The sequence below is a fragment of the Nelusetta ayraudi genome, unplaced genomic scaffold (genome assembly GCF_046127955.1).
Source record: "Nelusetta ayraudi isolate G7.1 ecotype Tasmania unplaced genomic scaffold, CSIRO-AGI_Nayr_v1 ptg000074l, whole genome shotgun sequence".
In the NCBI taxonomy this organism is placed as follows: Eukaryota; Metazoa; Chordata; class Actinopteri; order Tetraodontiformes; family Monacanthidae; genus Nelusetta; species Nelusetta ayraudi.
Genome location: NW_027466124.1, coordinates 784,228 through 799,143, shown reverse-complemented (window position 1 = coordinate 799,143; position 14,916 = coordinate 784,228). Strand labels below are relative to the sequence as shown.

The following is a 14,916-nucleotide window of genomic DNA, read 5'->3' as shown; positions in this document are numbered from 1 at the left end:
CCTTTCACCACTGACAAACCTGGCGACCTGGCTCAATGGTTAGAGCATAATGGGCGTGAGTGTCAGCTTACCTTAAACTATGTGTTGCTAAATGAAGTCATTGAATGAGTGTTAGGTCCACCTTGTATCTCTTCAACCGTACAGTGTCCTCATTTGGGAGCTCTTTTCAAGGAAACGTTCCAGATCGTCCTCCATCACTCCCTGTTTAGTCAATAAGAGCAGGGCCGGCCCAAGCCTCCCTGGGGCCCTAAGCAAAATTTGATTTTGGGCCCCTCTATTTCAGCCAATATTGATTGTTGATCATTCACACACCTGCAATGAGTTCAATGCATTTCTGGCAGTGTTGTTTACATCCTATTGACGGCCTGACATGTCTTTACACATGTATGTATTGCACGTTGAAATTATGCTGTTGCTGTATCTCCAAAGGTAAAATAATCAGAAACATAAGTAATACCAATGCAAACTTAATTCAAATAATTTCAATTAATGCATCATGGATCACGTCCAGGGTGCCACAAATGGTTTTCAATCTCAAAGGGTAGCACATCCAGCTACAAGAGTGTCCTGGGGTTGATTTACACAACATTCCAAGTGATAAAGCACAAAGTGAGGTATATCATCTAATCAGCAGCTGCACTCTGTTGAAAGTGTGTTTTTGTACAATAATATATCTTTGGTCATATAGAAATAATCATTTATGCATGGGGGGAAAAAATTGTTGAAAAAAAAAAAGTTTTTTTTTATTTTTATTATTGCTCTTGGGGGGCCCCCTAGTGGCCTTGGGGCCCTAAGCCTCTGAATAAGAGCAATGTTTTCTTTCTCCCTCTCAGTCTCCATGCCGTGCCACTCCATTGCTGTTTCCGTTGCTCACGTTGCCCATGATGTAAACTTTCCCCCGGTCGAAGTGTATCGTTGCAGACTGAAATATGTTCACGCTCAGCATCTGTAGATAGCAAGAATGACGTAACCAGGAAGGGGGTGTGGACTGTCTCAAGCCCAGCCACGCGAACCTAAACAAAGCATCTCTGGTGTGCATATATATCTGAAATATAGCACAATTGATATCCTTCCGAGCTCGGATATTTACTCTGCAGTCTCGCTTAATCCATGCTGGCTCGGACATGCAGCGTGTAAGTCTGTTTTAAGGATTGTTTTTGAGTGACTGATTCCGGAAAGCATAACCACAGCTCGCCTAGCTTATCCTAGCCTAGCCTTAGCCCGCCTGCCTGCCGCCACCGCCCCCCGCACTGTCAGCCCCGTCAATCACAACGACATGAACGTGGTCGGTACCAGGACGCTGCTTGCGGACCTGCGCGCGGACGAACTCCGTATGGTGGAGAACGCCGTCCGCTTGGCCATTGACTCCATCGTCAACGTTCTGCACGGCGTGAACAGCGCCAGGAATGCCGAGTACCAACGGATGGTGGGCGACCGAGACAAAAAGATCCAGCGGCTGGAGCGCAGGTTGAAGGAGCTGGAGCAGGAGCTGACAGCGTCGCCGCCGCCGCGTCATCGGGGATGCCCTTGCGGGGTGACCGAGGGGACGAGCCGTCCGAACGGCCTCGGCGAGGCGGAGGTGACCGCGGCGCCGGAGCAGTGTGACTGGATCCCCACACGTGAGTGAAACACATCAGAGGCAAAGGGTGCAACCCCACCGTGTGGTCGTTTTCCCGGAGGAGTGCCACAGTCTTATAAGATGCGGGTTGAATGACTCCGAAATACATCCATATTAACTGTTGGTGTGGTGGTGCAGAGGAAATGACAATTATGATGCGATAACTTCATCATTGATCATTGATCAGTGTTGGTGGATACGTCATGTCCCTTCACGGCCGTCCCTGGAGTCATATGTTGTTGTTTTTTTTGTATTTGCTATGCTTTTCGACAGAAAAAAAAAATAAACAAACAGTTTTGTAGGATTGAGAATTATCTGGTGAATACTGTTGACTTGAATCCAAACACTGTGCTACAGTAACAACGTGCAAAACAGGCAGTGAAACAATCTCTGAAGTCACAGGTTTGTTTATTATTGACTAAAAATATTCACACAACATATGTACGCACAAAGCACAAACCTCCAATACAGAAAGAAACCAAAAATAAAGTTTTGCCTGTAAGAACGTCAGCTTGATTCGACTGAGGCTGACATGCTGCCATAATGTATCGAAATCCATTAGAAACACCTCTTTTTAAAAGAATTTTGAATTTCTTTTAATTATTTAGTTTTATATCACAATGAATGAAACATATGTTTTTTTTGTAATTCAGTTGGTCCTAATTCAATGTTTCCAGGGAAGAAAGACTCTTTTTTTCCCCAGGAGAAACTGTGATTGTAATTTGTTCAAGAACAACCTTCTTTTTGTTTACAGTGACCCTCTGCACAACCTCCTCATATTCCCACAAGTCCTGCGAAACCCCACTCTCTTCAGAGTCTTCAAGTTCTCTATCTGTGGCATCTAGAAATCTGCCTCCATCTCCCAGTGGCCCCATTGTCAAGGAGGAGCCGTGTGAAATGGCCACAGTGCTCATCGAGACGCACATGATTGAAGAAGACGAGGAGACGGAGGGGAGCACAGTCACACATCAGGATGGGAACCCTCTTGGGAAAAAATGTAATGATTTCCTGCCTCATGCTTCTTCTGATTTCTTTTTTCTTTCTTTCTTTTTTTTTTTTTTTAAATTCACTCATCAACAATATTTACCTTGTAGGTGTTACGAGTTTCAAAGGGGTGAAGCTTGAGCAACAAAAATGTTTTTTGTTGGGGGTTTGCTGCTCTCAACCCTCCTGTGGAATCCCTGGAAAATGGAATCACTTAGTTATGAATAGAGAATATGAGTATGAATAAAAGAATGAATAGAGAGAGCAAGCGTCCCATGCCTGAGGCATCGCGGTGCACTGATACCCGTCCTGTTTGGTTCATCTTTTTTGCCCCCCCCCCCCCACTTCTCACTCCACATTTACATTTTCCTTAAGTAATAAATCAATAAAATATTCCAATTACATTCGGCATTGAGCAGGTTTTTGCCGGCACTAATAAAATACTGTTCTCCAACAGAACAGGAACAGACAAACAGTTGCAATGTGCTCCCACATCAGTGTGTATCAAAGGCTTTTAGGAGTGCGGTTTAAAGTTTACTACGGTGGAGTTTAAAAAACCAAGTTGTTTCAGGGTTGGTATCGGACATTTTTCTGAATAATATACAAGTACAAACAACTTTATTAATGCAAACTGGGGCAGTGAGGTTGAGCAGCGTTAATGCTGACACAAAATAAGGTGTAGACAATACGTTCAACGGCATATGGCTTCACCGTTGAGTCATTGACTAAGGTGGCATTGTTGATACTTAAGGTACAGTTTTACTTTCACAAGCTTTAACCCTGCAAGGATGTTGTAGTTGCACCGCTGTAGTGTGGTTAATGGTTTGTTTTTCCTGCCGATTCCTTCAGTGAAGCTGGAGAACCATGAAAGAACGACGGTTACAGAGCAACAACACACTGTCCTGGACAGACAATGCATCACTGTGGGAGAACAAGTGAGGTGGGTTGACTAAAGACATCAGTGGATCCAATTTGACTGTGTCGTTAGTTTTCTCAGTGGGATTTTTACAGCTGCAAAAGAAAAATCAACTCTTATATTTGTGTTGTATTTGTTATATATTTTTTGTTGTGAAAAACATTTCTGCTTAATATTACATTGTGCCAAGAGGAAAAAAATATTTATTTATTTACGTGTTACATTATGTACGTCTTGTAATTTTTTTTTTAATTATTTTTTTAATTAAGCATGCACTATGTGCTGTGACCATTTTTTTTGGCCCAATGGGGAGTATTTAGCAATCAGTATATGTAAGAAGAAAAATATGAAAAAACAAAAATTGCCAATCTAACTCTCTCTGAAGAAAATAACCATTTGTTGAGTTTCAAATCAAGAAAGTGTGGTAGGGCAGGGGAGGTGAAGACTCCTCACTCTACGACACAAGTGTGCGTGTAGCACAACTGGTGGGGTGGAGGAAAACGGATTCATAGCAGTGGCAGCATTTGAGATAGGAGAGAGAGAGATGAGAGAAGCAAAGGGCAGAAGCATCAAGATCAGTAAACTCAGAATTAGTTCAAGTACCTATGGTAGAAAACAGGACAAAGGGAATAATCCACTTTCAGCAGGTTCTCTGTGGCTCCCATACTGAGGACTGAGAGAAGAGAGCAGGTAATGGTTTTGTTTTTGTGGGGCCAGTTTCAAATTGACTGTAAATAGAAACACTGTTTTGTATTTTTGTAACTACTACTATTTTTTTTTTTTTTTTTTTTTTTGTAGACCTGCAAAGTGCCCTTATAGGGGCAGAGGGCGTCTTTTGTTCTCCGCACAGCAGGAAGAGCTCATCATTGACATGGTCCTCAAAGACAAGGCCATTAAACTGAAAGAGATAAAGAAGAGAATCATTGAAGATGATGCGAATTTTAGAGGAATCAACAATGTGAGCCTTTCCACCATTGACCGTGTCCTGCACCGCAACAGTACACTTCTGAGACATCTGAGGAAATCCTGGGACACTCTATAAGTTACACAGTTGGAGTATAGCATTTGGCGGGAAACAGAGAAACATATCTTTTAAACAGTGACATTAAAAGATATTTTCTATTGTTATACTTGCAATATCATGCTGTGATATTCTGTATTTTTTGTGAGAAATGCATTTCTATGGGACATACAACATAGGTGGTCACATAAGAAGCTTGCAAAAAGGAAATTATATATACTTTTTCTACATGTGCATGCAAGAATGCATGTAAACACACACTGTGAAATTATTTAGACAATAATAATAATAATAATAATGTACAACTGTTTAAGCTGCTCTGTTGTCTGTACTTTAGTATTGCAATATAAAAAGAAATGTAAAAAAAAAAAAAAAAAAAAAAATCTGTTCTTTGAGTGCTTCTGTTTTAAAAATGGGGGGCGGAGGGGGGGGGGGGGCGTGTCAGTATAGCAACAGCAAAATTACATTGTCCAGGGCCGAGCTTGGAAAGGCAGACTGGCTCTGGTGGCTCAGCCAGCAAAGAATTGGGGGGGGGGGGTTTGCCCCTAAACCTGTTCCGAAACTCAACAAAATGGCCAAATCAACCAGTAGGAAAGTTGCACAGATCAGTTATCCAAACACATTCTTATTTCAAAGGGTGCTAATTTGCATTTCACAGTGAAAATTTTAAATGTGTTCCTGGCTAAACAAACCTAAGGGCTGAGCATTGGCCTACGTCCAAACCTGCTTGAAAGGATCGTTTTAATGATCACTGTGATGAAAACCACGCCATCCATTTTTTTTCTCTCTTTATAAATACTTTTGACCCCAATTAAATATTGAACATTTCTTCTGTGACAGGAGACTTGTCTCTTTTAATTTATTTTACAGAGACTTTAGTGTTCTGTGCATGATGAGAGACAAGCCCCTGATTCAAAACAGTGTGATTATCAGTGTGTGTGTTCACAAGAGGGGCTTGTGACAGTAGTACATGCGTGCATTGGCTTCAAGTCGATGCTTTCATGACGTCTGTGGAGGGGGCGGGGGGGGGGGGGGTGTCAAACTTTGCCCTGTGTTGGTTGTTTGGTTGGTTGATTCAATACGACACTGATCGAGTAATTTGTGAATTTTAAACTGCTCCCCATGTCGTGTCTCGAACCCCTCTCCGCAGGAACAGGAAGAGGAGCGTGCGGATGTCTGAGCAGACGGAAGAGGCTCAAAGACTCAAGAGGGCTGCATGGAGAGCAGCGTCCCGACGCTACTACGCCCGCAAAATTGCCCGCCAGCAGGCCAATCCGCTAAACGTGGGCCCCTTCCATCACATTTCAGACAGCCAGCACTCACGTCTCATCCCCCCAGTGGTCGCGAGGGGGAGGACGCTGATGACAGGGAGGACGCTGATGACGGGGCGGCCGCTGGATTCTCACACGCTGCCGAGGGAGGCCTGGAGGGCTGCATCCAGGAGGTAGTATGCTTGGAAAGCAGTTCGCCACCAGGTGGAGCCCACGCAGTTTGCACATCTGTCCCAGAGCAAAGAGCCGTCGACAGAGGCGGATCCCACACTGACAGTGGCATCATGTGCAGCTGAGAGGAAGCAGTGCTGCTGCTGCTGCTGCTGCTGCTGCTGCTGAGAATCTGCACTCTCAAGAGTTTATTTTTGTATTTTTATTTTTGCTGTTAAATTGTGTAAAACGCTAAGCTGTGTGCAAATGTGTTGAAGTGTATGTAAACACTACTGGAACCCAGCCTTCAAGTTGAAACTTTCATTCGATAAGTTTGTGTTTTACAGTTAAAATATGTCACAACACATTTATTACCATTATTATAACGATCACTACACTTGAATCGCTTTTAGTCAGTTAGCTGACCAGCAGCCTCCACAGCGCCCCCCGCGGTTGAACTTGTATAACCAATATGAAAGCATTTATTTTTGACTCTCAAAAAGAAACATCTGTGCTTGTAAAATAAATAAATAAATAAATAAATAATAAAGCCATGCCTTTTGAATTTTAACCATGAAGACTGCAAATGTGTATTGTACGTGATCAGATTGATAATAAAGATATTTTAAATATTGCTGTGATTCCACATGTCCTTCCCAATATTGACATTTTGACACTTGAAGTTATGCACATTGAAGGGAATTAAAAATAACGACAACACGCATTCAATCAATTCTGCTCATGGTATTTTATTGCTTATAAATCAGCCATATATCAACACATATCAGTCAAAAACAACTGAATGAAGATTAACGTAAAGCAAGGCATGCAGGCGTTTTCAAGGAGGTTTCAGGACTCGGGTCTTTTCCTGTGCTGTGGCCCATGTTTGCTGCCTCTAGGTGTCACTATAGTGGCTGTGCAACCATCAACACAGCGCTCCACCTGAACCCGAAGCTAAACTGGAGGCTGCGACTCCCCTGCGACTGCAGCCTGACGCACGGCTAATCGTGTCCAAGTGTGGCAACAGCAGCAGCAGCTGCAGCAGCAGGCTGACGTTGAGACCGTTCAAGATTCCAGAGTGGAACTCGATCCTCTAGTCCCTCAGCTGCTGTGCTGCTGCACGGGGGTCGGCAGGCAGCCGCGCGTCCGGCTGCAGCTCCGGCTGCGCACACACGCGCCTGTTCCGAGGCATCCACCGCGTCTGCGCGTCAGTGCTCGCGGCCGTTTCTGAGCAAATAAAGAAGGCTTTTGTCATTAAGAGAAGCTGCTGGGTTTTTTTTTTTCTTTTTCCATCTGGTATCTCTGCACTCTCCGGGAGAACAGGGATCGCCTTGTGCGGCCCACTGTTGCCCGGGGCTCGGGTCTCTCTGAGGGGCTGCGGGCGGGGGATCTTTGAGTCAGGAGGCACTCAGGCCTGAACACGCAGGGGAGATAACGACCATACCGTTTCGTGGCGACGTGGTGGCTGTGGACAACACCACAGACGGCTGCAGCAGTGCGGGCCATTCCGCGCTCTGCCTCCGGCAGCTGCCGGCGTCGCTTGCCTCGAGGTTTTATTTTGGGCAAAACAGCTTCAACCTCCGCGGCAGTTGCCGACAGCTACTAGCTGAGACGCCAGTTGATGTGTCCGGAGGGTTAGAATTTAGAGGGTCACTGAATTCATTTTAGGCTGAGGAAAAGAGCAGACTGCGGCTCCTCGCCGGACTACGTTTGACGCACCAAAACGGGAGCTTTTATAACGGCAGCTGTTGGTCAGAGACACGGTAATCTTGAATTTATTTGTGCGAAAATTTATTTGTGACATTGTTAGCATGCAATGTTTTAAGAAATGCGAGATTGTACTTGAGAGCTCCGTGCGTCATTCTCTGGTCTCGGTTTTTCTGCGCCGCTTTGCTTCCAGATGGTCACTGAAATATCGACTATCTCTGAGTGTAGATTTTTTGAGTGTAATACGAATAAAATATCTGTTTTACTTATCTTGAAGGTTTATTAAGCTTCTTTTCCTCCTCTTGAATCACCAAGAGTGATCCCAGTGCCTTTATGATACACCTGCGCCCTTCTGGAGAAGTCCGTTCAAGCCATAACTTTGTGCCACAGGGGTTCGATCCTAGGCATATTTAAAAGAAAAGAAAACATTTTTCAAACAAAAATTCAAGTGCATTTCATGAAAAGTTGGTCTCTTTGTCCAGTAAATATCACCACTGGGCAATACAGAGCTTCCCAAAGATGCTCCCGGGTTTGCCAAACGCACCAAAACGAATCAAAATGCGCCTCAAAGTTCATCTGCGCACTCACCGTCCACTGCGCTTCAGAAACAACTGGAAGGCTATTGGATGGACTAGAACAAGTTGAATATTATGAGGGGAGAGATGGTGTATGTGAGGAGTGGGTTTTTACCAATAAAAGCCATTGGAAAATCATTTTGATATAAGGCCATTGAAATGATATATTTTGAATCTAAATTGGTCATTTGGAGGTCTTGGGGACTCTTTAGACAATTAGAAAAATGGCTTTTTCCAATTTGGTCACCCCCATATAATCAACGTAAATGGACGTGTCCTTTTTTGCAGGGATTGCTGGGAAGAAGACGGAGTCTGCCGAGGTTGGGACTTTGGTGAAGCTGGAGTAGTCATAGTACAGTGTAAAGGTAAGCAATCCTCGGCCCTGGTGTACTCCAGGGTGCCCAGAGTTGGTTGGGAGGCTGGTGGATGCTCTTTTAGCCCCGTTTCGATCGAAAAAAATAGCTTTTGATGTGCACTTTGGTGTCATTTTTGGTGTGATAGGGCAAGCAGGGCCAGGCCATTCTGATGTGCAGTAACAAGGAAATACGGAGGCGCGGCTAGGGGGAGCCAGAGAGCTAAGCAGCGCTGCGGCCCAGAGCCGCTGGGACAACAGGATACTGTGCTTTATTTAGTACTTACGTACATAGAAGAAGTCCGGAAAACTCTCATTGTTATGCCCCCCCAACCTAGTTTCTTGGTGAGGCGTTTTGCTTGAAGTAGTTACTCTCAAGGGTGGAGACTTCCTCAGACAGGATGGGCTGTGTGAAAACAGACACACGGTCACAATACATGGGCAAGTGAAGGGAATGGTTACGAAAAAAGTGGCGAAAACGTACTCGTTGTGCCTTTGAAGGGTGGCTTTAAACAGAATATGTGCTACTAAGCTATTGACAAGCATTAGCAGAGTTCATGGAAAACATTCAAGATGGCCGCTGTGGTGAGACCAGGTGAAGTCACTCACTTCCTGGTGAGACTGTGTTTACACCCGGCACATAGTCTGTCTTACTGAAAATCCAAAACTTTTGTTTGTTTTCTAGTTTTTTTAATGCTAATTTAATTTTCAATGCTAATTACTGCAGCTGCTGAGTCACGGCAACATTTGGAGTCAGATGTGAGCCGAGGTCAAGCAGCATGTTTCCGTCTCACTAGACATCTCTTCTTAAAGGTGATGACCTGACTGGTGATTGGTTCTCCCCAAATTGTTGCGAGCTTCAAACTGGGAGTAGCCACATGCTTAATTTGTTGGCCATCAATCAACATTTGGCTTAATGTGTAAACACAAACCGTTCTGTGCGAGTCTCACTGCATTAGGGAGGGTTGATAAGTTACTTGTCCTTGTCCGCACGCTCTCATTGAGACATGCTATAAATGCAAACTATCAAATTGGGGGACATTTGAGTTGCGCAAAGGGTTAAATTTGTGTTGAAGTTGAAAAGGCAGCTGCAGAAGCATGATCAATTTGTAATATAGACAAACAACATGACATTTGTTAATAGACAGCCTAAATAATGTCACCTTGAATATTTTGAGGTGGGCTGGATTCAGATGTTATTTAATTGTTGTAGAAAACCTGCAGTTAACCCTTTCCTCACTGGCACCTGCAATATTAGCACCAAGGTAGAGGGGGAGGATCCTGAATCCAAGCATCATCTGTGAAAATAAAAACGTAAAAAGACCATAGTCCAGTTATAATAACAAGGATAATTCACCTGCTACCTCTAAAAGAGATCAGTTACCTTAAGCCTAGAAACACACACACACAGAAAAAATTAGCTCGAGATTCAAGTAATGTGATCTTTAGAAATGGAAAGGCATAACAAAAGTGGTGAAAAAGGACAATTGAATAAAAATAAAAGAATCCAAAGTGAAGGAACAAAAATTGCAAAGTTTTCTTGCCTTTCTGGCAAATATTTTGCTTTTAAACACAGAACTTAGAATTGGCCAGAAACTAAAGGGTTAAATCCCGCTTCTCCTACTGTTACTCCTACTGCTTTCAGTCCACTGGCCGGTGGTGCTGAAATCAGTTGGCGGATGTCATTGGTGTTGCTGTCAGTGAAAGTGAACCACTGCCCCCTCTGGTAGACCAGGGTATTGAAAGAAGGGAGGAGAAAAACAAAGCCCTCGCTCGGCTGTCTGCCGTGGTTGTTTGAACTTTGTGATCTTTGTGGTCCTCGTGTGCTGTGATATCATGGTGGTATGTGTGTGTTTGTGTTGTCCACACACAGCACTGCAACACTGGGGCAGGGTGGATGTTAATAGAACACACGGTTGTTCTCAGAGTGAAACAACAACAGTACAGCAGCTCCTCTTATGTAAGGAACCAGTCCAACGACTCAGCCGGCCGACCAGGATTTGTTCCACCGCTGCCCCGCCCACCCTTCTGCAGCTGAGGAGCTATCTGCTCTCCCCATAGAAACACACAGAGAGCGGCCCGGTGCTGAAAAGGCTGCAGAGTGGAGAGGAGCGGAGCAGAGACGCTGTTAACTATTTCACAGCAATCCCTCATTAGTTTCAGCCTCCTCTCGCAAAAATCCAAAGTGCACAGTTTGAGACGTTGCGATTCTTTGGCCAGTAGACTCGTAGAATCATCTGATTTATTAGCTGTGAAACTGTTGGACAGGTCTCAGCCTTCAGGCCAGAATGGTGGATCATTTCCGGCTGTTTTTACAACATTACAACATCACAGGATTTTAATATTTACTTTCCATTGCCTGACTCTTCTTGTCAAGTTTGTTCCACAACAAAATCAATCAGAATTAGGTTAACTACGGAGACCGATTGAGTGTTTTTCATGCAAGGCTCTTCTGCTACAATGTAGGATGAATGAAAAAGGTCTGAACATTTTTCTCTCTTCTCATCCTTCACAGAATTTTTGAGCCACTTCGCTTCGCTCTCAACTCCCTAAAGATGATGATGGACGAGGATATTGTCGAGGACAAGGCCAAGCTGAAGCAGGGCCTGTGCAAAGTGCTGCAGTGCGTGGCCACCATCTCCTCGGCCGCTGCCGTGGTCAACCCCATCTTCGGCGTGGCAGGCTCCCTCATCCGCGTGGTGCTGCACCACGTCGACGACGAGGACATCCGCACCCTGAAGCGGGAGTTCAGCTCGGTCAACCGGGGGCTGAACCAGCTCTCCGAGATGAATCGCAACACGCTGACGCAGATCAAGAAGGAGACGCTGGACGGCCAGTACTGCCGCGTGGAGGAGAACCTGAAGAACCAGTTCAGGAAGTTCATGGAGATGGTGGAGGCACGACCAGAGCACCGCGAGCGCCGGAAGGACGACTTCGAGGAGAGCTACGCCAACGACCTGGGTGACCAGAACCTGCACACGCTGTACGACGGCGTGGTGGGCAAGCCCAAGCTCTTCAGCAAGCCCATCCTGGAGGTCTACCTGAAGCACTCGCAGGGCGACCGTCAGACCATGGAGCGCCTGTGCACGCGCCTCACCTACCTGTTCTGCATCGGCCTCATCGCCCTCATGGGCTACTCCGCCATCATCGGGGACGACGAGGAGGGCCTGGGCGAGGAGTGGGCCGAGAAGATGGAACAGGTGCAGGAGAAGATGCAGCAAGCTCTAAGCAGGTGCCAGTGAAGGAGAGCGTCTGTGCTCCCAGCCGCGTCCACCGCTGCTCCTCCCCTCAGAAACCGGACCCGTGTGTCCGTTTCTCTCCTCCGAGCATTTTGTACATATGTGTGTGTTCACTGCTTGACAAGCGTTGAGGTGTCTCCGTCTTTTCTAACTTGCTGCATGTGCAAGTAGGTCCAGTTGTACATGTTCTCGGTTCAGCTGGAGGACTAAACTAGTGGGAAAAATTTAACGCTTTCTTACTGCACCTGAGAAACACTAATCCTGCTCTTTCTTTAGACATATATTAACGTTAATTAAAAATAAAACAAGTTTGCTGAGATGTGCAATCAGCCCTTGAAGTAAAAACTTAAAGGGCACACTTGGCATTAACCACCATCACTCCCCCTCAACTCCACTAGGGGGCCTTTGTGTTAATTCCATCCAGAGTTTTCAGTTTCTAAAGTTCTTGCTTTAGTTCACTGTCATAATATCAACATTCCTTTTTTTTTCAGTAATTACCTTGAGTATACGTTGTAAAATTATGACCTACAGAAACGAATCCCACAGATATCGGGGCGATGAATGTAACAATAGATGCTGTAGGCCTATAGGGTTGACTCTCAGCAGCAACACGCAAAGACAAGCACCAATCAGAGTTTCAATGGTTTGTATTAAGGCCTTTTAAAAAAAAAATGTATTGCTATATATAGTATATAGCATGTATAAAACTATCACATACTGTGCCAATTCATGATCATTAGTTTTCTCCTCATGCACCATTCTAGCATGATACACTACCTGTTCTGAAGATACCTTGAAATACACCTCAAGTTCCTGATGCTGACAGTTTGTACGTTGTAGAGCACTTAATTATTAAAATAGTAACCACTACAGTTCGCCACCAAATGATACACTACGCTGCACTTTTGAGGTTAAATAAAATACTGGGTTTCTTACTAAAATGCCCATAAACTGACATTTAATACCATTAAAATAAAAAGGTATTAAGGTTGCCATCTGTTAACTCCTTTCAGTTTGTGTCACTTTTTTTTCTCCTTTCAAGACCTTGACGCAAGAGGTTATTAAAGTTTCATCTATCTATCGCTAGCTAGACATAAATATGTGTAGTCAGGGGTATTGGTTTGTTTTATATTTTTTTTGATTATGTAATGTGTTTGCCTCAACAGCAGGATAAACGTCTTATTTAGTCCTCATACTCTGCCTCATCTAACCAACAGTGCCTGGATGTGCAATGAGTGTATTATTTTTATGTATGTTTTATGTGTGCGGTATCAAGTTAGAAAAGGTATCTATATGGTTTTCTATAAAATGTGATTAAATATCCTTTGAAGTGTCTTTTCTTTCTTTTTTTTTAGTTAAAGTTGAAAAAAATGGCTGGTGTCAAATGCCTCTGGTGGGTTTAAATCACTAGATCGTTAGAGCTGGAACTGTGTTAAACCTGTGATTGGCAGTAAATAAAAATCTCATTCATTGCTAACTGATATCAGTACGCACGCAGCTCATAAACTGGCTTTCAAATGTCATAAACAGAAAATGCAGATTGAAAATGTTGTCACTACTAGGGAAATATTGGCCGAACCTGTTAAAAGGCATCTCTGCTTTTGTTTCATGTGTCGTGAATATCTTCTCTTTTCTGTCACCACTATACACATCAGTATGAAAATAAAATTGCTTAAATAGTGATTGGGAGAATTTATTTTCTACAAATCATAGATGGTCTGACACACACGCCAGGAATGGAAAAATGTCTCATAAAGAGTTGAAAATGGACATGGATGCATTAGGTCCTATATTAAAAGGACAGAATAATGCTTTGCTGTCATCCTCAAGTTCCTCCACTAGAGGGACTCGGTCTACCGGATTTCCCCCCCTCTGTGAGAAGCCTCGAAGCGACTTCATTTAACAGGCAACATGGTGAACTACAACGTGCGCGTGTACAAGGCTCCAAATGTGAATAATTATATCTATTTTAAATCAAGACAACCCGTGTTGTAGAGTTTTCAGTGCGGAATTGCGCAGAATATTGTGATTTATCTTTTATACAATCTCATCCAATCTCTATTTTATGACTTATTACAATAATTATATACCATAAAAAATATAATTTAAATCTATCATGTTCATCAAGAATTTATTATTTATCGAGCTTAATTAGGCCAAATGGTTTAATTGATCATTTGTAATGCATGTTTTGATGTCCAGAGTTTGTTTTTTTGTTGTGGTTCTTTTGTATGGTTGCGTTCTCTTTGTTGCATCGGGGTGGTTTTGGGGTTGCACCTGTGCTGCTTCCGGTCCGGAGCCAGGTGAGCTTTGTTTGCGTTGTGGAATGGAGGGGTGCCGATTAACTTTATGAACAGCTCAATTCGCGGCGCTCCATTGTCGCCTGACAGTCGTTGCTTTCCCGGTCGGACTCGTCCGTTCTCAGAAACTTTCTTAGAAAGATTTGTACCCCGTTTACCTCGGTGTTATTGTGCAGCCATTGAGGAATGTTTGTACGACTTGTAAATGTGTTTGTACTAATGTATTTTTTATCGTGTTATTGTACTTTTCTTTGGTTATTTTTCACTAAACACTTTATCCTTTAATTGTGTGTTGTTAAATGGGATTGTGACATGATTGTGTATTTTATAGTTTGACGGTGACGAATCAACAAACGTCAGCTGTATGAAGAACCCCATGGCGTGTTGATGAACCATGGTGCCCAGGCGAAGCAACGTGTCCCGAGTTAAGCATCTCTGGAGTGGCCCCCATGCGCTATTATCCAGCTGAACGGGTCTCTCTCTCTCTCTCTCTCTCTCTCTCTCTCTCTCTCTCTCTCTCTCTCTCTCTCTCTCACTGTCACTCTCTCTCTCTCACACACACACACACACACACACACACACACGGGCCCTTTGAAATGCAGATTAGAGATCTTCGTACCTGCTCCGCTGAGTGCGTGATGGGCGTCCTGGAGCCGCTGACGCACGTCGCCAATCATGTGATGGACGACTCTCTCTCTCTCTCTCTCTCTCTCTCTCTCTCTCTCTCTCTCTCTCCCTCTCTCTCTCTCACTCTCTGTGTTCTCGTCCCGGTATATGACGTGA

General features: G+C 44.1%; 2 protein-coding genes and 1 long non-coding RNA gene across 4 annotated transcripts; all 3 read left to right on the top strand.

Annotated features, from left to right (window-relative positions):
* The first annotated feature begins 984 nt into the window (after window positions 1–984).
* On the top strand, window positions 985–6,457 carry LOC142899601 (uncharacterized). 2 transcript variants are annotated; one of them, XM_076043269.1, is made up of 4 exons: window positions 985–1,619; window positions 2,373–2,615; window positions 3,452–3,542; window positions 5,690–6,457. In XM_076043269.1, the coding sequence occupies exons 1-4, from the start codon at window positions 1,277–1,279 to the stop codon at window positions 5,985–5,987; spliced, it is 975 nt and encodes a 324-aa protein (XP_075899384.1). In that variant the 5' UTR covers window positions 985–1,276; the 3' UTR covers window positions 5,988–6,457. The 2 variants fall into 2 exon arrangements, with proteins under 2 accessions (XP_075899384.1, XP_075899385.1); XM_076043270.1 differs by lacking the exon at window positions 5,690–6,457 and adding an exon at window positions 4,317–4,802.
* A 238-nt stretch (window positions 6,458–6,695) lies between these two features.
* Window positions 6,696–8,880, top strand: LOC142899634 (uncharacterized). The gene is made up of 3 exons (XR_012928791.1): window positions 6,696–7,723; window positions 8,531–8,607; window positions 8,744–8,880. It is a non-coding gene; the product is annotated as an uncharacterized LOC142899634 (long non-coding RNA).
* Window positions 8,881–11,077: 2,197 nt separating this feature from the next.
* Window positions 11,078–13,516, top strand: rpz (rapunzel). Its single transcript, XM_076043191.1, has one exon. It carries the CDS (start codon window positions 11,150–11,152, stop codon window positions 11,834–11,836), a length of 687 nt encoding a protein of 228 aa, XP_075899306.1. The 5' UTR covers window positions 11,078–11,149; the 3' UTR covers window positions 11,837–13,516.
* Window positions 13,517–14,916: the final 1,400 nt, after the last annotated feature.